Source organism: Mirounga angustirostris, unplaced genomic scaffold (assembly GCF_029215605.1).
Source record: "Mirounga angustirostris isolate CCGP_5_RB_7025 unplaced genomic scaffold, mMirAng1.0.hap1 SCAF_13, whole genome shotgun sequence".
Classification (NCBI taxonomy): domain Eukaryota; kingdom Metazoa; phylum Chordata; class Mammalia; order Carnivora; family Phocidae; genus Mirounga; species Mirounga angustirostris.
This window is the reverse complement of record NW_026991721.1, coordinates 370,399-393,493: the sequence shown is the minus strand read 5'-3', so window position 1 is coordinate 393,493 and position 23,095 is coordinate 370,399. Positions and strand designations below refer to the sequence as shown.

Sequence of the window (23,095 nt, the reverse complement as noted above, 5' to 3'; positions counted from 1 at the left end):
TGGGGGGTTACACTAGGGGTGGGATTGGGCTGGGGTGATAGGGTTCAGGTGTGGCATGCACCTGAGGCGGGGGGGTCTGGCTGCTGGATCCGGTGCTGGCTTTGGGCCTGGACATCCTTGGGCTCTAGGGCTTGGGCCTGAGGTCACCTCCAGGGCTCTCAGATCCGTCACTGTAGCCAATCCCTGCCCTAGGCCAGGTCCCTGCCCTAAGCCAGGCCCTAAGCTACACAGGGCTCTGAGCCTCCGCCTCCGGAACTGCAGGCCTGTGGACCCCCAGTAACTGTTGCTAGAATCAGAAGGCATGGGTGTCTTGGGGGGAGAGGGGGTCAGGTTATAGCCCAAAGTCCTGGAAGGCTCTGGAGAACAAGGAAAAGACAGCTTGTCAGACAAGGGCCTCCATAGAGATCACTAGGTGTGTGTGTGGGGGGGGGGTCACCACAGGCGAGGTTGGCAGTGTCCACTGTGGCTCCTCCCCCAGCCCTTCACCCCCCCCCCCCAAGGCAGCATCCCTCTCTTCCATTTCCCGTGCTCCCCTGGGAAGCTGTGTCCCTGCAGCCCTGTGACTTCTGGTAGTTGCTGGGGATGCAGAGGCCACAAAACCTGGGCTCTGGCTTTGGGTCACTGGTTGGCATCCCCAAGGTGGCCCAGGCCAGGTCCTAAACCTCTGCTATAGAGTGAGCCAATGGCACTCCCCCAACCCTGCTCAGGGCAGACTGGGCGGTATGGCTATGGTCACCCCATGCTGACCTGGACCTGGCCTGGAATGGGAGGCTCCAGTACCCTTTTTTCCCTGAGTCCCCACTGCCTGTCATCACTCCTCCACCTGGCTGCCCTGCCTGTTCTCCCTCATCATCGCCCCCCAATAGTTGACAGCTCTTGACTAGCTAGTCTCAGGGCCCACCCTTTCTAGCCCCTCCTCCCCCCCCCCCCCCCCCCGGCACCTGCCAGCACATGGAAGGCAGAGGGTTTGTCTGTCGTGTCCCTGTTCCATCCTGGCCCTTTTGACTCCCCAACCCACAGGAAGGTTACTCGGCCAACCTTTAAGCCTGTGTACCTGCTGCCCCCTGCTTACAAGGCCCCGTCCCAGACTTGCCCACTCAGTTCTACCAGTCAATTCAGACCCTTCTAGGAAGCCTCCCTGGACCCTGCTGGCTGTGGGGTCTCTCTGCCTTGCAGTCCCTCCTGTGTTTGTTCCACTTGGCCGTGGTCACTCTGAAGCCAGTGTCCTGAGCCCAGCACAGGCCCTGTGTGCAGGGTAAGGGCAGCACCCTCCCTGCCATAGTCTGGCCCATCTGGTGGCCTCTCTCTCCATTCGCCTGTGCTCTGCTCTGTGCCCAGTGGGCCTGTCCTGGCCACTCATTGCCACCCTGCCCTCTCTTTCAGTCCAGACTCCCTGCTCACAACACCCTCTGTCCAGCTCCTGTGGCCTGATGATCCCATGGGCTCAGGGAGGAGGACTTGAGATTGGAACCCCTTAAGTGTAAGTGCCCCCCCCTCAGGAGAGGACCTCCCTGTTGCAGCCCCTCTCAGAGTCCAGCTGAGGAAGGGGGCCCAAGCTGATGAATGCTAGTCTGGGGCAGTGTGTGGGGTCACTCTCAATACCTGGGACCAGGCATAGGGGGCTGGAGGGAGTCTTGGGCCTAGACTTGTCCTCTTGCTCTTCAGGGCCCCTCCATGGGCCCCAGGGGGCTGTGGCACCTTCTTGCTGGGACTCCAGGGACCTACCAGGGAGGGGGCTAGAGTGGGGGGAGGGGGCTGCAGCCCTGCCCTTAGAGCCAATTCCAGATGAGTGTGCTCCTGGGATGATCCCCCAGCCTCAGGCTCCCATGGCCAGCCCTCCCGCCAACCTGGGTACCCAGGCAGTCCCCAGTCATGCCCTCCCGCCAGACAGGACATGCAGTGGTAGGTCTTGGTTGGGGTGAGGGGCACCCACCACAGGCACAACTCCCTGCAGGCCGGAAGCCTCGCCAAGGCCAGGGGGTCACTGCTGTCTGTAGAATCAGGCCCTGGAATAGAGGCAGCCAGCTCCTTCAGCCTGTGTGGGGGCAGCTGCTCCGGACCTGCCCAGGCCTAGGGAGAGAGAGGGCTGGTTTGGGGGCACAGCCTTCAAGGGGACTGGGTGGGGAGTGTCCTGAAGATAGAAGGAGAGGGGTGAGAGCTGGGGCCTCTGGCCAGCGATGGCTGTGGGGCAGGGTACTGTCAGGCCAGGACGCTGGTCCCCTGTCGTAGTCCTGGAGTCCTGACCCAGCTGGGGGTGGCAGGGCCTACCTGGCATTGGTGTCGACGCTCCCGCAGGCCTCTGGTGGGGTTCCCGCAGAGGACTCGGCTAGCCCCTAAAGAGGAGGATATGGCTGGGCCTGGTTTCGGGTTGAGGGGCTGCAGGGTCAGCTTTCTGCTGAGATGGGTTAGTTACCATGGGTGAGGTTGCTGGTGTCATCCTCTGGAGCTGGGTCCTTGGGAAGCAGGCTTTCAGGCAGAGGACCCCCAGTGACCAGTAGGGAGAGTGGCCATGGCCTGGGGGCCCATGGCTGGGTCTCGGGCAAGGAGAGCTCGGAGCTGAGTTTCTGAATGGGGGCTCCATGGGGATGATCTGCCCGAGGGTCAAGATCAGAGGTCACGGAAACCCACACCAGCCGGCCAGCCCAAGAGCCCCCCCTCCCCCAGAACTGTCCACAGACCAGGGACCCCTGCCACCCAACATTTGGGTGTCTGGAGGCCCATGCCCCAGCAGGTGCTGCTCACAGGGAGGTTATCCTGGCCTGGGGGCAGGTGTGCAGGGCTCTGGGAACAAAAGATTCAGGCCGAGAAGGGTTAGGAGATGTGGCTGTCCATCTCTGCGAGGCCTAGGGGTGTGCTCGGGGTACAGAGCTCTCTTCCTGGGGATGGTAGGGGTGGCAGCCTCTTCTGGGGCTCAGTCAGTAAGGTCTCCAGGCTGGGTGGGGCAGCCCTTGCTAAGAGGGCCGGTGAGTGGCTGCCATACCCAGCCCAGGGAGCAGGCCATCCAAGACACTGCCCTCCCTGATGGCCTCCTTCACCATGAGCCAGTCCTGGTCCAGCTTCCGGGAGGCCGGGGGGCCTGTGTGTGTGGCTGGTACCTCATCCAGGACCTGCAGCTGGGGGATGAGCTTCCTCACCTCTGCCCGATAGTTGTAGCCCCGCGGCACCTGCAGGGGGGAGGGTGTGGCAGGCCTGGGTCCAGTGGGCCCTTCAGGCCAGCTCTATCCTGTGGCTGCTTTCTCCAGACCCTCTGTGGGGCAAGGCAGGGGAGCTGAGGGTTGGTGATGCCGGCCCACCCTGCCAGGGCGGGCCTGGGTCACTCTGGGCCAGCAGGGACTTTGGGGACCCTGGGCTCTCACCTGTGTGTGATCTCACTCTCTGGGCTCACAGCCAGGGCCCAGTGGTGTCCTCTGGCCTGTGGGGCTGCCCTGAGCTCAGAGCTGCGGCCCAGCTGGGCAGCCCTGTACACCGATCCCACAGCACAGAGCCTAGCAGGGCAGGAGGCATGAGCCCCAGGTGTGCACGGGCCCACGATGTCTGAGTGCATTCCCACCTAGGGCACGGCCAGGCCTGCGGGGGACGGAGGGGGCTTCGGGCTGGGCCTGCACGCACGTGTGTGTGTGTGTGTGTGTGTGAGAGAGAGAGCGTGAGATTCCATGTGCAGACTGAACCGACTTCACGTGGGCGAATTATGGGTCGGGGGGCAGCGTGTGTGCACATGGCCCTGTGGAGCCCTGTGGGGTCTGGTCCAGGCCCAGAAGGTCTCCAGCAATACAAGAGAGTGAGCTCATGGTGAACAAGTCACAGGGTGCAGGTGGGCCGTGCTCTGGAGACGTGACCTGGGGATGCTCCCGTGCTCAGGTGGGCAGAGAGGCCCCTGGGACCGTGGGGGGGCACAGAGTGCCTCGCCCTCCTGTGCACGGTGGGTGCCCACCACACGCACCTTGTTGGAAGGGCTGGGCGCTGGCCGCAGGCACACCAGGTTGCCCTCCAGGGTGAGCGTGGCCAGCCTCGGGCACAGCTGCAGGAAGCGCACCTGCCCCAGGTCCTCCACGCTGTTGCCCTCCAGGTCTAGCACCTCCAGCTGCTGCAGCAGGCACAGCGGGCTCAGGTCTGAGACGTTGTTGAAGGAGACGTAGAGTTCCTGGGGCGGCAGGGGGCTCAGCCAGGGCTTGGCCCGGCACCCTCTCCCCAGCCCAGGGCACCACAGACCCACCTTCAGGGCCGGGAAGGAGCCAATGCCATCCAGGTCAGTCAGGCCGCAGCGAGCCAGCCACAGCACCTGCAAGTGGCCCAGGGAAGTGCCCAGGTCTCTGTAGAGGGCAGGGTTGGCTGGTCAGCACTGTTCCGGGCTGGAGGCCTTGTCTGTATCCATGAAGGCCCTGTGCCAGCCCTCCTGCCCTTCCACCACCCACATCCGGCTCTCTCCAGGCACAGGGGTGCCTGTGAACTGTGGCCCGTGTGTGGCAGCCTCCAGGCCGGGAGCCCCCTGCCTCCCTGCATTCCCTCCTTGCTGCAGCCTCCTGGTCTCCAGCACGGGCAGAATCCACCTTTTCCTTCCCCTGGAGGGCCCGAGGCTGGCGGGGGGTGGGTGGGGCTGGGGGGGTAGGCAGGAGTAGGGTGGTGGGGCCCATGCTGGACAGCTTGGCTGGGCCCCACCTACTGCCCGCTGCAATGGGGGCGGACAAGGTGGCCCCCTCCCCAGTGGGTTCAGCCCCAGGGCCTTCTCCCTTCCTCTCTCTCTTTGGCCTTTCTTGGGGATGGCTTCCCCACATTACAGCCCCTCCCCCAGCCAGCTCTGCCTGCAAGACCTCCTCCACCCCTGCCCAAGCCCTGGACGTGCCCCTCTCACCCTCTCTCTGCCTACCTCTCCCCTGCAGATGGGCAGGCCAGGGCTCTCTGGGCCCCGCCCCTGCCTTTGGGGTCCTCTTGTCCTCGGCGTCCCCTGACGGGGCATGGGCCCAGTGTTCAGACCCTTTCAGTTGGCTTCTGGGATGGTCTGGATGGTATTTCTTTTGCATTTTCCCTGTGTTCCCTGTTCTCACGTATAGAGCTCTGCCGCCGGCGTGTTGGTCCTCCGAGAATGACCCCTGTCTCTGGTCGTCTCTGTCCCCTTTACCTGTTGTTGCCTTTCATTCTGCATTCCGGGAGATTTCCTCATTCCGACCTTGCCCCTGACATTTTTATGTCGGCTGTCCTATGTCTAATTCTGAAGTGCTCTTCATTGCTGATCCTTTTTCATGGCATGTTGTTCTTGTCTCGAAGATACGGAGAAGCCACATCTGGTCTCTCACGACATTAGTTGAAGAAGTTTGGAAGTTTTACTCCCCTCCCGGCATTGTCTGGTCTCTCCCGGGACCCTTTGTTTTGACCTTTTCCTCTGTGCTGCAGGGACCTAGTATTTCTAATTATACTACTAATAGCTTCCCTGCCCCGCACGAGGTGATGGTGGGGGCCAGTGGCTGGGGGTGGGGCAGACCCGTGCGTGACTCCCACGCTTGCACCTGCGGCTGCCTGTGGGGTGGGCTGCTGGGTCTCCCTGTGTTCTCCGAGTGCACCCTGCATTTTTGTGCCGAGGACTTGGCCCCTGCCCCTCCCCCTGCTCAGATGCGCCTACGCTTGTCTCCTCCTGTCAGCCACATGACATAAGGATGACACCCTCAGGCCCCTCTTCCAGTGCTCACGCTCCCTGCCGGATGTCTGACCGCCCTTTCACCTGGCCAGAGCCCCCTAACCTTTCAGTTACAGAGACGCCCCGTGTCCCCAGCCTGTGGCCCGGAGTGGATTTTCCCATCATCTTGTAATTGGGCTGAAATGTGTGTCTAGTGACTTCTTCAAGAGGGGTTAGTCAAACTATTTTCCTTGGGCTCTAACTCATTCAGAAACGCTGGCTGGGCATGAAAGTCGTGGTTCATGCCTTCTTTCCACGGTTCCGTCTTCTGGCTTTGAGTGTCTGTGTGGGGAAGTCTGAGGAAAACTTCACTCCTTGTCTTCTTAAAGGAAGTTGCGGTCTCTTCCCTTGGCCGCCTCCAAGTCTCATCTCTGTGTCGGTAACTCTGTCAGGGTATGCCTGCCTTGCTGTTGGCGGGTCACGTTTGATGTTTTCTTTCAGGCTGTAGTTGAACGTCTTCTTTTACGTCTGAAGAGTTTTCTTTAATCTTTAAGCATTTGTTCTGTTCTATAGTTTCGGTTTGCTTCTGCCGTGATCGGTTATGCATGTGTCAGACTGTCCATCTGCCCCCTGCCTCACAGGCTTCTAGACTGCATTCATGCACAATGAACTGTGCTCATGGTACCATTCCTGTCTTCCCGTGCAATCTCTCGACGGGGTTTCCTGCAGTATTTCTTTCAAGTTTGTCTTCATTTCTGAGCTGGTATTATTGTTTCATTCCATCTGTGTTCAGAGTCTGTGCAGGGGAGACTGGGTGCTATGTGCCCAGCTGAAAATGGGGAGTTCTATTTTTATTGGGGAATAACTAGCAGGTTTTTTTTTTTTTTTTTTGCTTCATCTCAGATTAAATAGGAAAATTACCAACTGTTTAGAACTAATGACAACAAAGCATATAAAATTTGTGAACCCTGCCTAAAGGTGTACATAAAGAGAAATTTAGGGGCGCCTGGGTGGCTCAGTCGTTAAGTGTCTGCCTTCGGCTCAGGTCATGATCCCAGGGTCCTGGGATCGAGCCCCACATCAGGCTCCCTGCTCAGCGGGAAGCCTGCTTCTCCCTCTCCCACTCCCCCTGCTTGTGTTCCCTCTCTTGCTGTGTCTCTCTCTGTCAAATGAATAAAATCTTTAAAAAAAGAGAAATTTACATCCTTAAATACATTTATCCAAAAAAAAAAAAAAAAAACTGGAAGGATTACAACAATTAAGCTGAGTATTTAGCTTAAGGAGCCAGTAAAAGAACAATAGCAAATTGCAAAAAGAACAAGAAGAGAAGACATAATAAAGATTAGGATGAAAGCAGTAACAACCAGACAGATTGTAGAGAAGACCAGCAGAGCCCAGAGCCGATTCTTCAAAAAATTAATGGACAACCTCCAGCAAGACTGATGAAGGCTAAGAAGGAGACAATGCAAATAAATATACACCATCTTAAAAGAGGAATAGTTATAGCCAGAACAACAATTAAAAAAAATAGACTTCTCCTCTGACCCTCCCCCCTCTCATGTGCTCTCTCTCTCAGTCTCTCTCTCTCAAATAAATAAATAAAATCTTAAAAAAAAAAAAATAGAAGACCACTATAAACAAAGTACATGCCAACATTTTTGGAACTGTAGATAAAGCCGGCACCTAAAGAAATAGAAAACTGGATGCTGACACCCCCCACCCCACCCCCCGCCAACCCTGTAAGTCCTCAGATCTGTACTGGTTTTAGAAGTAAGTTCTAATTAGCCATCATGGAATAGACACTCTCGATCTTCCACAATTTCTCATACAGGAAGTTTCGAAATTAGAGCAGCTGAACAGAACAAGAGGAGGGAGAGGCAGCCTGGGAGTCAGGCCTTGACCCCAGAACCGGAGGAGCATAACGCCAGGGGGTTGAGGGGGGTCCCTCGTGAACACGGGCATGAAAATGCCCAGCAGATAGGATTTCAGTGTTACGGTGCTTGTAACTCAGCGCAATCGAGTAGAGTCCCGTGCACTGATCGCCCAGAGGTGAATTATCACTTTCTGACCATGCTGACAGGGCAGAGAGACCCAGACACACACCCACTCAGATAAAAGACAGACCAAGAGTGCCCACTGCCGTCTTGGTAATTCCGAAAACCAGCTCCAGAAGGTAAGAAAAAGAAGCATGAGGGCTGGAAGTGAAAGACAACCCTCATCATCAAAACGGAAACCCCAACGGAATTAAACTATTTGAATTAATTTGAGTTTGGCAGTATTGCTAAGGCGAAAATAAAGACACAATATTGCCAGATACAAGACCCATGTATAAAACTCAACCGTGTTTCACTGATTTAAAAAATGTGTTCTAGGGGCGCCTGGGAGGCTCAGTCGTTAGGCGTCTGCCTTCGGCTCGGGTCATGGTCCCGGGGTCCTGGGATCGAGCCCCACGTCGGGCTCCCTGCTTCTCCCTCTCCCACTCCCCCTGCTTGTGTTCCCTCTCTCGCTGTGTCTCTGTCAAATAAATAAACAAAATCTTTAAAAATAAAATTAAATTAAATTAAAAATGTGTTCTAAATCAACATAATGTTTCTCTACACTTGTAATAATCAACCAGAAAATAGAATAGGAACAGGACTTCCTTCATGATCATAAAAATACTACAAATGTGTGGGAATTACTTTTGTTCTGGTTTCAGGGGACTCTGGTTTCACAGGGGACCGGTGTCCTGCCCCGTTCCAAGTGGCAGTGGGGTAGCTTAGGAGGTGTGCCTGGTTAGCTCGTGCCAACCCCAACTCCGTCCTCTTCCCAGCGGGCGGTGTAGGTGAGTGTATACACTAGAGCTCTGCCCCGAGAACCGTAGGAAGAACGCCAAGAACCTGCTTGTTCTCAATAGTAGACACAGGAGGGCATGTCCCCTGTTACAGGATGAACCGAATGCATGTGTTAAAGTCCTAACCCCCAGCACCCCAGAATGTGACCCTAAATAGAGCTACAGTTGTTGCAGCTGTAATTAGTTAAGATGAGCTCCCACTGGAGTGGGGAGGGCACTATGCCATCTGGTGTCCTTACGCAAAGGGGACCTATGGACACGGAATGGACACAGGGAGAATGCCGCGTGAACGTGAAGGCAGACTGGGCTGATGAGTCTATAAGCCAGGGAACGCTGAAGATTGCCGGCAAAGTCCCGCAGGAGGAGAAGGGAATGAAGTGGGTTTTCGCTCACAGCCTCGGAAGGAGCCAGCGCTGTCCACCTTGATCCTGACTTCTGGCCTCCACAACTGGGAAAGAATACATTTCTGCCACTCAGGCCACCCTGCTCGTGGTGCTCTGCTCATCAGAAATCTAACACACTCCCTCAGTCCGCCTGCGAGGATGCCTGTGCCTACAGAAGCCGACGGGTACTGGGAGGGGACACGCATGAAGATGGAGGGCCACATGCTGTAGGGAGACTGGCTGAATGAACCTGACCCCAGGAGCCAACGCTGGGCTTCTTGTCGGTTCCATGGGAGACTGAGGTTCTTGTCTGTTCTGTTCACTGATGCATCCTCAGTGTTTAGAACCGGGTTTGGCCCAGATACGCATTGTTGGATACAGGTTTCTATGCCTTGCAGCTGAAATCTAACTGATAGCATTCTGATAACAAACTTTGTAGGCAAGTTTAAAGACTCTATTAAAAATATAAAAGAACACATGAATGGAGAGCGATCTCATATTCGTGAATGTAGATGACTTAGCAAATAATCCAAATTAGCACATGAATCTTTTTTAATTCCAAAAAAAGAACTCCAGAAAGATTCCTGTGTGTGAAACCCAACCAACAGTTCATAAACTTCAAATGCAAGAAGGTTCAGGAATAGCTAGGTCATTTTGGGAAAAGGAAGACTAAGACGAGGGTATCCGACACGAAGCAATGAACACAAAGCCGTACCAATACGAGGTGCAGGACCAGACCGACAGATGAGACGGAGAGCTCCCATTGTCTCATCCACATGTGGGCCCCCTAAGTGGCAGAGTGGTACCACCATCGGCAGGGAAATGGGATTGCTGGGTAGATGATGTTGGGGAAACAGACTCCCTACATGGCAGGAAATAAAGCTGGGTCCCAACCTCATGCCACGGTTGAAGGTGACCTCACAGGTAAGTTGGATGAAAGTAAAAGGTGAGACCATAAAAGTGAATAAGAGAAAAAGTAGAATATAGCCCCCTGACTTTGGGGGTGTGAACGAACTTCCTAAATAAGACCCCAATCACCAACCAGAATTGATGGGACAACTCAAAACGAAGGGTTTCTGTTCAAGTGAAGGCCGCCACAGCCGGGGTGAGCGGGAGCACCTTGCAAATCTAAACCACACTCAGCCTACGCAAGAACCAGAAAGCAAGAAAAAGAACCCACCTGAAGAATTGGTACAAGGCATACGAAGAAGCAAGACTCAACAGCATCAGCAGAGAAATGCTCGCGGTTAAGCTGTAGTGAACGGCTAGTGAGTGTGCTTCTTCGCACCACGAGTACTGACGATCGGCCGCTCTTGTGTGCCGCTGACTGGGGGCAGAAGCCTCCGAGGCCGGCAGCGCCCTCCTCCCGCGTCCGCGGCTCTCTGGAAGCAGCCCCACTGAGGGGACTGTTCTTCATGCCAGCCGGGGCCGAATTCTCGCTCAGCTTCCGATGGACGGACAGACGCTACGTTAAAATTACTTTCCAGTCCTTAAGATACTGCCTGAGATTTTATTTTATTTTATTTTCAAGTAATCACTGCGCCCAACATGGGGTTCGAACTCTGGACCCTGAGATCCAGAGTTGCGCCCTCTTCTGACTGGGCCAGCCCGGCGCCCCTCCTGCCTGAGATTTTAATGTCCTGAAAATGGCTGTTATCAGCTAAGTCGTAATAGGAGCTTACTGGACTGTCATGTTTCAGTAGTTCCCTTTTATGAACTTTTGTCCACCTTCAGCCCATGGACATTAGCAAACATCCCGTGGCCAAGTCTCAGGATCTGATAATAGAAAGAACCGCAAGACTCATTATGTTTCTCACTATTGTCGCCAAGGGACAGAACATGTTTTCTTGCAGTTTATGATCTAATCATTTTTCTTGGAATTGAATATTTTGTGTTGTCACAAATGGTGTGTCAGATTTCTTAGTTTTATAATACCTTCCACTTCTCTTTATAACCTTCATCCTTTATTTTACATGCTCTTCATGTACCTTATTCTTCATTGAGCTCGTTAGTACGCCTTAACAAGGAAGGAATAAACACGGCTTTTCGTCTTTGTTAAGCTCTCAGTCAGAACACTGCTTCACCACGCATGCGAGGCGTGTCTCCGAACACCGTTTCCAGACCCTCGTGTGCAGGTGCAGCAGGTGCCACGACGCCTGGCTCACTGCTTCTCTGCTCTGCATCTTGGCCCACGCACTGAGGGCCACGTGGTCTTCCAACTTTCTTTGCTTCCATTTCCAGATCGTCAAGTGTTCTATTAAATTCTTTTTGATGTTTCTTTTTAATTTTATTTATTTATTTGTCAGAGAGCGAGAGAGAGCGCGAGAGAGCGAGAGCACGAGCAGGGGGAGGGGCAGAGGCAGAGGGAGAAGCAGGCTCCCCGCTGAGCAGGGAGCCTGACGCACGATTTGATCCCAGGGCCCTGGGGTCATGACCTGAGCTGAAACCAAGAGTCAGACGCTTGACCGACTGAGCTGCCCAGGGGCCCCAAACCAGCAGTGTTTTCATGCCACCCATTTTGCTAGAACACCTAAAATGGTCTGATATTACTTGGGCTTTGTTCTTTCCAGCCGATGAGGTAAACAAAGGACATCGATCTGTGCTTAGTTTTGAATTTTGTCTTTTAAGTTGATTATTAAAGTGCTGTTGTGTTTTATGTGAGGCCGTGCTCATCTGCTCTTCTTGCTGGGCATGAGGGCTGATGGGCACCAGCATGACCCCCAGGCTCCCAGCCCCAGCGGTACCGGGACACCCCAAACCCTGAAGGCTTGGGTGCTGTTGGGGCACCCACTGGAGACTGCTTGCTGGCTGGGGAGCCTTCACTGAAGGTCGGGGCACCTTCCAGGCACCCCACAGCCAGCCACACGACCTGGTGTGACTGGCCTGACACTGAGCACAGGCTCCGGGTGGCATGGGTCGCCCTCAGCCGGGGCCTCCACCCAGCTGGGGTGGGTGACATGAGCTACATGTAGCAGTCAGGCTGGAAGGGTGGGCATTAGGGCCGGGACAGGGAGACAGCAGGACACCCAGGAGCCTCTCAGTGGGGAACCCCTTGCCCAAGAGGGGCACTCACCTCACAGAGCCCAGGCAGCTGCCGTTGAGCTTCAGCTGGCTGAGGTTGGGCAGGTGCACCCCTGCGGGCCACAGGAGGGAGAGGCGGGGGACAAAGCCTTACTCCCTCACTCACCTCTCTGCACCCTCGTCAGTGCCCCGTGGCTGCTCTGAGTCCTAGTGCAACCTCAGGGCCCTGTGCTCACGCCTGCGGCCTGCCTCCAAAGAAGCAGGCACGAGCAGGTGCACCTGAGCGGACCAAGCCACCCGGAAGGCCAAGAGGCCACGGGACTCAGGAGTCTGCTTGGAGGAGGGGAGCCTCATTGGCATGGGTGGGGCCACCACCGCTTGGGTCCTGCCGCTGAGCCATGTCCCAAGCCCAGCCACGGGAACCCCAGACCAGAACCTCCATCAGCTCGCAGCACTGGGTACCAGAGCACAGGAACCCCCTATCCGGTGTCCCTGTGCACCCCAAAGCCCCGGCAAAGTGATCTGAGTCAGACTCTTTTGAAGAAGGGCACTGACCCTGCAGGACAGTCCTGATCCCTTAAAAAGGGGTGCAGCATGGGCCTGTGGAGTACGGGGTGGGCCTGTGGGGCGCAGGGCAGGCCCGTGGGGTGCAGTGGCGCACAGACCAGAGCCTGGCTGGCAGCACTGGAGCGGATGGGCCCTCAGAAAGAAGTTGGAGCTTGCCAGTGGCGGGGTGTGGACAGGGAGGGGCTCTCACCAAAGTTCCCCAGGCTGTTCTCACGGGTGTTGACACACATCTCCAGCATGTTCACCAGTCGAAGGTCATCTACCTGGGCCAGGGCCCGCTGCGGAAATTGATGAAGAGTCAGCCCTGGGGACTGCACAGTGGTCACTCCCTCCCAGTGACGTCCCTGCCTTTGGCTATGAGGCTGTGACCGGTGGCAGACATTTCCCTGCCCCCTCTATGCTGACCTCAGCCGTGGATGGCTTGCCTGGTGGGGTATGAGGGCACAGAATGGGAACAGAGCTAGTAACTGTGCTTGGCTGGTGGGCCTATCTGCAGAATAGGGCCTGAGGGGTGCCAGTGTCTAACAAGACCCACGGAACAGGCCCCAACGTGACAGTGGATTTAGGACTGGGTTGAGGGCTGATGTGAGTGCTGCTGGGGCGGGAAGGACAGATGCCCATGTCCTGTGGCAATGAAATGTCTCCTGAGATTGTCTCCTGGGGCGGCCTGGATGGCAGAAAGCATGCATGAGGAACTTGTCATATTGAGCGGAGAGGTGCCAGCACAATGTGGGCGGAGTAAGCTTGGCTGCACTTGATAAGGTGCTGTGAGATACAGGGTTCAGAGGGTAGGGAGGGAGCCCAGGAGATTTGGAACCTGTGGGTCTGGAAAATAAAGTGGTCTCTCAATTCCAATCAGCCAAACAAAAAGCTGCGAAGGTCTGCAGGTAGGATGACCCAGTTAATCTGTCTCGGGGAGCAAGCCAGGTTGCTCCATGCACCTGCAGAGGCTCTGGGGCTCTCAGGGGAGGCCTCCGGGAGCTGGTGGCCCTGTTTACAGTGACTGAGTCTGCAGAGAGAACTGTGTCCAGACACCATCGCAGGCTCTCGGCACCCGGCATCGACTGGACTCCACCGTGTTGAACAGCACGTGTGATTGTGGACCTCTGATCACCAGCATGCCATGGCCTGGACTGGGGTTCATGGAGATCATCCGAAACGACAGTGTTTGGGGCCATGTTCTCCAGCCAGGAGCCAGGCGGAGAAGGAAGGAGGTCCCAGGATGGACAGAAGCCCCACAGGGACAGAGCAATCTCTAATCAAAGTGTGTTCCCAGCACAGGGCGCCCAAACATTTGTCCAGTGGGTGTCAGTGCCACCGGACTTCCTTCTTAAGGGGGGGGGAGGCCGGTGAGTTACCCTGCTGTTCCCACCCTGCTGGCTGGCTGTGGGGGCCACACTGCTCTTCATGCTTCCCTGGGTCCTTCTTCGGATGCACCCAACGCAAACACTTTCTCCCAGGACGCAGACTCACCTGATGTGTGGTTAGTGGGGACTCGGGGGCTGTGAAGGCTCTGAATGTGGAGGCAGGTGGGCCATTGCTCATAATTGTCACTCTTCCCCTGAATTAGAACTGTGTGTCCGTTCCCCGGCCAGTGACAACACAGACCCCAGAGCAGGTGGCCTTGTCCATGCTGGGCTTGGCCAAGGGGGCCCTCGAGTGTGCATGTGTGGTGCACCTGCTGCTTACCCCCAGGTGCTGACCACGAGCAGGGCAGCCCCATGTGGCCCCTTTAGCCTGGATCCCAGTGGGAACCCAGTGCAGACCCCAAGCCTGAGGACGGAAACCTGTCGTTGGAGCCAGAGCCTGGGTGGTCTGTGGTCAGCGTTATGTGGCCATAGATGACATATGGGACACAGAAACGCACCAGGCCAAGGTGTTGGGGAAGGAAGCCTGCCAAGGACTGCCACAGGGTGCATTCACCCAGGAGTAGTCTGAGTGGGCACTGCCCTGAGGATGACAAGGGGCATCCATGCGGACCTGAGGAGACAGATTCACAATACTGTTTGCACCCCAGCTGGCCTGATTTTGTAGGGATCCCAGGCTGTACAAAGCCTTCTGTGTGGCAGGGACATCTCCTGGGGGGGAGGGTGTCCCACTATCCATCTGAGGAAGACACAGTGACCATACATACTCCTGCAAAAACTCTCCCTGTTGGGCACCGTCTCCCACAGATGAACACAAAACGAAAAGGAAATGAAACAGAGATTCCGGTGAACACCAGGAATGTCTGCAGCTCCCGGCCTGGCTCCTGGTGTGCGGTACTGGGGGGGTGACAAGGCTAGGCCCACCTCCAGGTCCAGCCAGGGTGTGGTGGGGGTCCCTGCTCTACCTGCACCTTGCTCCTGGCACTCCCTGCCATGGCCAGGCTGGACCCTCCCTGTCCTGCTGTCCAGGGCGGGGAGCTCTGTCCCCAGCCAGCAGCTCTGTCCAGTAGAGGAGACTCCAGCTCCGTGCACAGGTCGGCCAGTGCCCAGAGTCTCTTCTCAGGGTCAGGCTGTTGTCAGTGCAGCCTGGCCTCCCTGTGGCCCCAGGAGGGCCGCCCCAAGCTCTGTGCACGCCGGCCCCTCCAACAAGCCCGCCTGCTGTGTCTGAACCCAGACTCATATGTGCGGAGGGACAGGACCCCAGAGCTGGCCGGTACAGAGGTGGCCTGCAGCTGTGGGCCTGTCTCTGTCCCCTGGGGCAGTGTGGGGGGCTGTTGAGGAGCTGGTGGGAGGGCCGTCCTGATGGGCTCCATGCTGGACCAAGACCTTGGGACGATAGGGGCCTGCAGGCATGGCTGGAGGGCCGCACACACAGAGGAGCCAGCTTGGAGTCTGGGGAGGGGGGCCTGGACCGAGTGTCCCTTCCCCCTTCACTGATCAGGCAGTGCGGATGCTTCTGTGAGTTAGTTGGTTAGGAAGACGGGCAGAGACCTCGGGTAGCCAGGCTCCCTTCTGCATGTTGGTGAGCATGTCATCCTCGGGTCTCCAAGGGACCCCTCTCCAGGCACCTCACCCTCTTACCCTGTGCAAGGGTGCTGTGGGCCTAAGGGCTGCCTGTACCCGGTGGGGCCTGCCCCCTTAGCATGGCCAACAGTGGGTGGGGTGTGGAGCTGCCCAGAGTGGGTGCTGGGTGAGAACCGGGAGTCAAGAGGGCTCTGCATATCTGGGTGGGCCGCTGGGTGGGAGTGGGGGGGGCGGCAGGTTTGGGAGAAAGCCTTCACCAGCTGCCCCAGATAACGGTCAGTGGGATCCTGGAATGGCCCCCACTTAACCAGCCCGCCCCGGATGGCAGGGCTCCCTCGTTTTGCCTGTGGCTTCGTTTATTCCTGGCGGTTTGCATCTCTGTGTGCCATGCACGCGCATGGTCTGCGGCCCTGCCTCCCACCAGAACAATGGCTGCTCGAACCAGGGGCTTCTCTGGTTCATGGAGCCGTTCATGGAGCCCAGCACACAATGCGTACTAGGTAAATACTTGTGGAACTCCTGCCTGGCTCATTCCTGAGTGCCTGGGGGATATCTGCATCACGAAGCATCTGCGGTTGGCCGTGAGGGTGGAGCAGGTGCTGGGGACACAGCAGGGCTGAGAGCGTCCATTGGCCAGGCAAGGCTAGGAGGGCTGAGGACTGAGTGCAGGCTGGACAGCGACCCTGCAGTGGTGCCCCATGCGGACCCCTGAGACCTGAGCCCCCAGCCCCCCAGCACTCACCAGTCGGGCAGGTGACCGGTACTCCTCTACCAGCTGCTCGCCACGGCTGTCCCTATGGCTGCCTGGGTCCTTGCTCTGTGGGCGGGGATTGTGCAGGCCTTGCCAGCTCAGCTCCCGCACTTGGACAGTGGCTGTGCTCGGCCAAGGCCCGTGGGCTCTGTCCCAGGCCTGGTCCATTCACATCCAACCTGCTGGGATAGGCAGAGGGCAAAGCTACTAAGCCTTTGCACTTCCTCTGATCTGCAGCCTGGCTGGGACCCTGCACAGCAAGCCTTTGGGGCTCATCCTGCCTGGCTCTGATGGGTCTCTCACTCACTTAGTCTCAGCCTGCCTGGGGGCTCATGATGGCCTCGCCATCACCCACTCAGCCTTAGCTCACACCCCACTGGGGTCTGGGTGGGTCACCTCCTTGTGTTTCTGCTCATCCCCCAAGGTCCACAACAAGGGTGCTGGTTCCAAGCTTCTCTATCTGAGGTCCTGCCTAGGCTCTGTGCCTGAGGGGGGCCAGTTGGCCCCTGGTCATCTTTGCTCCGTCAGCTGTGACCAGCAGCAAGCCATTGGCTCAGGCCCAGTGCTGTGCCTCCCCACCAATGATCTCCAAGCCTGGGGGCCCAGGACCAGGCTCTCAAGCATCCCCCCCACCCACTCCTATGCCCACTGAGCCCCCTCACCTGGAGGCAGCTGCTGCCTTTTCCCACCATGGGTCAAACATCCAGATAAGGGGGCAGCATGGGTCTTCAGGTGGCACCTGCAGGAGAGAGTTGGGGTGGCATCCTGGCCAGGTCCCTGTGCCAGGGGACTTGGGACAGGCCAGGCTGAGGTTATAGGGCCCATAAGTGAGCAGCTGTGGAGATGGTCGGGGCTGTCAGTATGGGCACTGGCCCTTAGGTCAGATAGGGGACCTGAACTGGCTGATAAGACAGTCAGATGGTGACTGACTCCATCCTCTTTCCAAAAGGGGTCCTGGGTCTGCCACTCTGGACTATCTCTCATGGGCTGGCCTCCTTGGCACCCTGTCCCTCCTGAGCCCCCTCACCCTCAGGCTCCAAGGGAGGTTGTCCAGGGTGTCCCTGGACACCTGCACGAGGCTCACTTGGCATTGCTCCTTTTTTTTTTTTTTTTTTAAGATTTTATTTATTCATTTGAGACACAGAGACACACAGAGAGAGAGAGAGAGAGCATGAGCAGGGGGTGAGGCAGAGGGAGAGGGAGAAACAGGCTTCCCGCTGAGCCAGGAGCCCGATGCGGGGCTCGATCCCAGGACCCTGGGATCAGGACTTGAGTCGAAGGCAGACGCTTAACGACTGAGCCACCCAGGCGCCCCTTAAAGCTGCAGATGCCTGGCCTGTCCCCTGACCCTGGAATCATCTCTAGGGTTAGAGCCAGAAGTCTGCCTGGAATGTTCTGGGCACTTCCCTCCAACGTGGGCTGAGCCTAGGTCTCAGGGTCCTAGGATGAAGCAGCAAAGCCAGTGGGAGACTCAGTGGTACCCCTAGATGTCCAATCTGGTCCTCCAGGGGCGCTGCCCACAACCCCTAGCCATGCTCCAAGGGGTTCCCAGTCACGGGATAGGAGGGACCCCAGGCCCTGCCCCTGCGGGGGAGAGGGAGGCAGGGACCCAGACTCGGATCTGGCAGTTTCCATAGTGGGGACTGAGGAGGGGGCCCAGAGAGCTGATGAGCCAGGCCAGGGGCTGGCATTAGCCTGGGCTGTGGGGACAGAGAGGCCCACAGGTTTCCAACTTGGGAGGTTTGTGGGGCTCCCAGAGTGGCAGGGCAGGGTGGGGCTGAGCCATGAACAGACAGTCCCAGTCCGGGCATGAACGCGAGGGGACAGTGCTAGGACCCGTCCTCGGCCTCAGTTTCCCGCCAGGAACGGGGGAGATAGAGCGAGGCCTGCGGCCCCAGGCCCAAAGGCGTGCTTGGCTCTCACCTGAGGGGTCGGTCTCGGTGCCACGGCCCTGGGCGCCCTCCGCTGCCGGGCGCTCACTCCGCCTCGGGGTCGTTCTTCCGGTGGCGGGGTTGCGGGGCCTGGGCACCATGGCAACGGGGCCGGGGCATCATTTGAATACTCAAATATTCATGAGGTCGCGGGAATCTCCGTGCCTCCGCGGTCGAGCCACGCCCCTTAGCAACGGTTGCTAGGGCAGGCCGGCGGGGGCGGGGCAGCTGCCAACCCGGTTTGGGATCTGGAGGGTAGGGCCCCACGCGCTGGGCGCCCTGTGGGCTGGGAGGGAACCAGGGGCGGAGGTGAGACGCCATCAAGCCGCGGGGGTGGGGGCGCCGGACAGTCCGGCCAGGTGTCCGCCCCTGAAAAGGCGGTGTCTGGTGGAGACCAGCGCCCACCTTTCCCAGCTGGGAGGGTTGTCCCTGAGGCCCTGGCCTTGAGGGATGTACCCCCGCCTCCAAGTGTGGCCGACGCCAAAACAAAAGGAAGCGCTGTGGCAAAGGACCCCCTGAAGACGAGGGAAACGCAGACCTGGACACCCGGAGGGGAGTTTGGAGTGTCCACACTCGCGAGGGATGCCACCACCCGCTTTCATTTATGCGCCTTTACTTCGCGTCTATGCGCTTCGGGCGCAAGCCCGGCTCTGTTCTAGCCACCGCGCCGTGCGCGGGACGGCCAACCCGACACAGCCACGGCACGTGGGGTCGGTGATGTGGTGGGGGCGGGGGCGGCCCCCGGAGGGGTCCGCCGAGGTCGCGGCCTGCAGGGGGTGAGCTCCAAGAGAGCAGCACCGAGCCGGCACGGGAGGGGATAGGGGACGGGAGCAAAGCAAGGTTGGGCTTTCTGTGTAATGCACCATTCTGTCTTTGTAAATAAGGGCGTGTTTACGCACTACTTCGAAATTTTAAAAAATGTTAAAACCATGTCTTTTTGAAGGTGCGTTTGTGCTGGGGATGGGGGGAGATTTCAGTACACCCCCTTGCGCAACTTTTGGGTGGGATTTGCTGGGTACCATTTGTTAAATTGGGCCACACGGTAAGCTTCTGCAGGGTTGGCACCACTGGGTTCTCCCGTTCCGGAGCCACCTGACGGGAAGAACGGTGCAGGGCAGTCAAACCTCCGGCCACTGGGGGTCCCAGAGGCTTCCGGCGCGGCCCGGGCCTGCTCTGGGCGCCTGACCCTCGTCCTGGGGGGCCTCTCCATTTTGCTCCAGGCTCCCCCCCGCCCAGCCCGGGGGGCGTCCGCGGTGCTGACCCTCCACCCTCCCTGAGGCTCGTCCCTGGACTGGCCCTTCCGCTCCGGGGTGGGCCCTCGGTGGGCTGCCCGTCGCGACGCGGGGAAGCCCTCCCGGGCAGGGCAGGGGCTTGAGCCGGACCGCAGCGACCCCGCCCCAGTCTACAACAGCCCGCGGTCCCGCTTTCCTAAGGGGCCTCTATTCCTCCGGAAGAGTTCGGAACCTTTCCGGAGAAGCCGTCGCCCCCGAACCCGCGACCCCCGCGCCCTCGCTGTCCTCCCGCCCGGCAGAGCCCAGCCCCCCTAGGCCGCGGCCCACGAGGGCCTCCAGGGCCGGCACCGCCCTCCGCGCCGTTTCCCGGAAGCCCCGCCCGGCCGCGGCCCTTGACGGGCGGGCGGGTCGGCCAACCGGAGCAGGGCGGGACGGGGCGGGACGGCTCCGGGGCGGGGCCCGGCGCCCGCGGCCAATGGCAAGCCGCGCCAGGCTGACGGACGGGCGCGGGGCGGGGCGTGCGCCCGTCTCCCGACCCCCCTCCCCTGAGTGTCCGCCGCCCGCGCCCCGCCGCCCGCAGCCGGAACCGCACCCTCCGCGGACCGAGCCCATGCGCTGGGCGAGCCACGCGCCCCGGCCCCGGCCCCTTTCCCCGCCCCCGCCCCGGCCCCGGCCTCGAGGGCAGTCGCGCCAGTGAGCGGTGAGTGCGGCGGGGGCGGGTGGGGGGCGGGCGGCGGCCCCAACCGGGGCTGCGGCTCGGGGCGTTGGAGGCGCGGCGACGGCGGCGGGGCACGCGGGGGCGCAGGTGAGCCGCGGGCGGGCGGGCAGGGCGCTGCGGCCGGGACTGCGGGCGGCGGCGGGGGCGCCGTGTCTCCGCGTCCCTGGCCCTGCCCTCCGTGGGGCCCCAGCAGTGCTCTTGGGCAGCGTGCGGGGGGCCCCCCGAACCGAGGTCCGCTGCGGCCCCCCTTTAGTCGCAAGGCGCGCTCCCAAGGGCTCGGGCCCCAGGCGGCCATCACGATACACAGCAGACGAGTCGGGGGTTAGGAAATCACTGTCCACTGGGGACAAGAGCAAGGGCACCCCCTCGTTAACCCTCACAAATTGGGACACCCCAGCTGGAGGCCTTGGCCCAGGCTTTGATTCTTTCTCACCTGTGCCCCCGCTCCGCACCTCCGTTGGGTCTGTTCCTCTCAGTCTGCTTACCAGGACCCCCCCCACCCCGCCCCACCCCGCCCCACCCCGCACCCGGCTGCCTTATCTGCCTCCTTTTCTCCAAAGCTCATATGGTAACAGGGTACCGCGGGGTTCCCCTTATTTTAACGTGTGCCGGTCTTTTCCTTGGAGAAGGGTGCAGGGGCTTCTTTCTCTGCCTGTCACGCTGAGCCTGGAACAGCGGCTGGCATGCAGTAGGCGCTCAGTAAATGCTTGTCCAAAGCAGCAACATGCTCGGTGGGGCCGGAGCCGGTTGTAGGATGGCACTGGCCTGCCTGGGCATGCTTCTGTGCGCTCCACTGTGGCAAGACCTGTTCTTGCAGGGAGGGGTCTGGTAACCTCAGCCTGCAGGGCCTCCAGTTCAGGCTTTCTGCCTACCCAGCAACTTCTAATTTGGGTGCGTGGTTGGGAGATGCTCTCAGCTGTCAGCTCTGCCTTTGGGGGGCCAGCTCCGTGCTCTCTCACAACCATAAGTGCAGCTGAAGGTGGGGGCCATCTCCCACCCCTGGGCTGGAGGTGCCACAGGTGGGCGGCTGGGCCACCATTCTGGCGGCTTCCCCCATTCCCTGGTTGTCTGGGGCCAAAGGGTGGGGCGTGCTCCACAGGCCTGCTCTGCGTGGCTGGGCCATGGCTGAGTGCAGCTCCCTCAGCAGGTGGGACAGGAGACCACCACAGTGCCCTGGGCTGCATCCCTTGAGGAGCGATGACAGAATATAAGCTTGTGGTGGTGGGCGCTGGAGGTGTGGGGAAGAGTGCCCTGACCATCCAGCTCATCCAGAACCACTTCGTGGATGAGTATGACCCCACCATCGAGGTGAGTGTTGCTGTTCCTGTCCCCAGCCCTGAATCCTGATGTGGGCTTGTCTTCTGTGTGCTCCATAGGAGGGCATCCTCTCCTTGTGGGACCTGGGGGCGGGGCAGGAAAGGTGCCCAGGAGGGGCTGGTGGTTGGATCGCCCCATCCTAGGAGAGGTGGGGGGGGCCCTGAAGCACTGTCCTCCTGCAGGACTCCTATCGGAAGCAAGTGGTTATCGATGGTGAGACGTGCCTGCTGGACATTTTGGACACGGCGGGTCAGGAGGAATATAGTGCCATGCGGGACCAGTACATGCGCACTGGAGAGGGCTTCCTGTGTGTGTTTGCCATCAACAACACCAAGTCTTTCGAGGACATCCACCAGTACAGGTGAGCTGCTGGCCGGCCCTCAGGGGCCTCCCTGTCCCTGTTTCTCCTTGTGTCTCTCTGTCCGGGGCCTGGATGCAGCTGTGCCTGCAGCTCAGCGACTGGCTGCCCCCTTCTTCCTTGCAGGGAGCAGATCAAGCGAGTGAAGGACTCCGATGACGTGCCCATGGTGCTGGTGGGGAACAAGTGTGACCTGGCTGCCCGCACCGTGGAGTCCCGGCAGGCGCAGGACCTTGCCCGCAGCTATGGCATCCCCTATATCGAGACGTCGGCCAAGACTCGCCAGGTGAGCCGGCTCCCCACCCCACAGCTAGCCAGGGACCCGCCCCGCCCCACCCCTGCCAGGGAGCAGTGCTCATTGCCCCCTCTCCCCCCACACAGGGCAGCCGCTCTGGCTCTGGCTCCAGCTCCGGGACCCTCTGGGACCCTCCGGGACCCCCGTGACCCAGCGGCCCCTAGCGCTGTAAGTGTCCCCGGACGGCAGGGCAGCGAGGGAGGCCAGGGCCCAGGGTCTGGGCTGACACAGCTCCAGGGAGAGGCGGAGGTCCCTGGAGAGAGCTGCCCTGAGCCAGGCCGGAGCGGTGACCCTGGGGCCCTGGCCCCTCGGCCCCCAGAGAGCCCCGTGGGCCCTTGTTGGCCCTGCCCCCTTCACGGGCTGGTGGGGACAAGGTTGCTAGGTCAGACAGGAGTGGGACACGGGGTGTTCAAGCTGGGAGCCAGACCAAGGCCCGCCCTGTGGGGGAGCTCCTGAGGAGCGAGCTGCCTGATGGGGGTAGCCCTGGGGCTGTGGGATGAGCAGGGCCCGGCTGCCCACGTGTGGGAGTCGGATGGGGAGAGGGAGGGGAAGGGCTGGGATTCTGCATGAGCTGGAGGCCGGGGTCCCTTGGTCCCCTTCCCCTGTCAGGCCCCCAGGCTGAGTCCCACTCTGAGCCGGCCCCTTCTTCCTAGGGCGTGGAGGACGCCTTCTACACGCTGGTGCGAGAGATCCGGCAGCACAAGGTGCGAAAGCTGAGCCCGCCCGATGAGGGTGGCCCAGGCTGCATGAGCTGCAAGTGCCTGCTCTCCTGACGTCCCTTCCAGGCCCCCCCTGACATCCCCGCAGGCCCTCTGTGCCCCAGCAGCGCAGGCAGGGGGCGTGGAGGTGCCAGATGCCGGGAGGAGGTGCCGACGGAGGAAGGAGGAGGGGAAGGAAGGAAGGAAGTGCCACCGGAGCCCGGCCAGCCCAGGCTCCCTGGACAGAGTGACTGCAGACCTCCCAGGACGCTTTGCACAGACTGTGGTGAACTGAGGCCACCGGCACCCTGGCTGTCACTCTCCTCCCAGCCCCGTCCTGGCCCTTTGGCCACAGGCTGAGTCGCAGTAAATTATTGGATGGTCTTGACCCTGGCGTCTGGCCGAGATTGGAAGGCACCTGGGACCCTCAGC

At 59.5% G+C, this 23,095-nt stretch overlaps 2 protein-coding genes across 6 annotated transcripts; one reads left to right on the top strand and one right to left on the bottom strand.

The window, feature by feature from the left end:
• Nucleotides 1-10: 10 nt before the first annotated feature.
• LRRC56 (leucine rich repeat containing 56) lies at nt 11-16,290 on the bottom strand. The gene is made up of 10 exons (XM_064575926.1): nt 16,106-16,290; nt 12,603-12,690; nt 11,898-11,958; nt 3,941-4,310; nt 2,981-3,164; nt 2,414-2,590; nt 2,269-2,333; nt 1,934-2,070; nt 1,603-1,736; nt 11-356 (listed from the first exon to the last, which is right to left on the bottom strand). Exons 1-10 carry the CDS (start codon nt 16,280-16,282, stop codon nt 13-15), a joined length of 1,737 nt encoding a protein of 578 aa, XP_064431996.1. The 5' UTR covers nt 16,283-16,290; the 3' UTR covers nt 11-12.
• A 3,529-nt stretch (nt 16,291-19,819) lies between these two features.
• Nucleotides 19,820-23,051, top strand: HRAS (HRas proto-oncogene, GTPase). 5 transcript variants are annotated; one of them, XM_045892944.3, is made up of 6 exons: nt 19,820-19,977; nt 21,143-21,303; nt 21,495-21,673; nt 21,797-21,956; nt 22,052-22,133; nt 22,619-23,051. In XM_045892944.3, the coding sequence occupies exons 2-5, from the start codon at nt 21,193-21,195 to the stop codon at nt 22,112-22,114; spliced, it is 513 nt and encodes a 170-aa protein (XP_045748900.1). In that variant the 5' UTR covers nt 19,820-19,977; nt 21,143-21,192; the 3' UTR covers nt 22,115-22,133; nt 22,619-23,051. The 5 variants fall into 5 exon arrangements, with proteins under 5 accessions (XP_045748900.1, XP_045748897.1, XP_045748898.1 ...); XM_045892941.3 differs by lacking the exon at nt 22,052-22,133; XM_045892942.3 differs by lacking the exon at nt 22,052-22,133 and having other exon boundaries at nt 19,826-19,977; nt 21,140-21,303.
• The last annotated feature ends 44 nt before the right edge of the window (nt 23,052-23,095 follow it).

Excerpts from the sequence above, each read along its gene's own strand:
- LRRC56 (XM_064575926.1), bottom strand. The coding sequence starts at position 16,282 with ATGGACCAGGCCTGGGACAGAGCCCACGGGCCTTGGCCGAGCACAGCC. Across the intron at positions 12,691-16,105 it reads ACCGGTCACCTGCCCGACTG|CGGGCCCTGGCCCAGGTAGA; the intron begins GTGAGTGCTGGG and ends CAATTTCCGCAG. Across the intron at positions 4,311-11,897 it reads AGCTGCCTGGGCTCTGTGAG|AGACCTGGGCACTTCCCTGG; the intron begins GTGAGTGCCCCT and ends TGCCCTCTACAG.
- HRAS (XM_045892941.3), top strand. The coding sequence starts at position 21,193 with ATGACAGAATATAAGCTTGTGGTGGTGGGCGCTGGAGGTGTGGGGAAG. Across the intron at positions 21,304-21,494 it reads AGTATGACCCCACCATCGAG|GACTCCTATCGGAAGCAAGT; the intron begins GTGAGTGTTGCT and ends GTCCTCCTGCAG. Across the intron at positions 21,674-21,796 it reads GAGGACATCCACCAGTACAG|GGAGCAGATCAAGCGAGTGA; the intron begins GTGAGCTGCTGG and ends TCTTCCTTGCAG.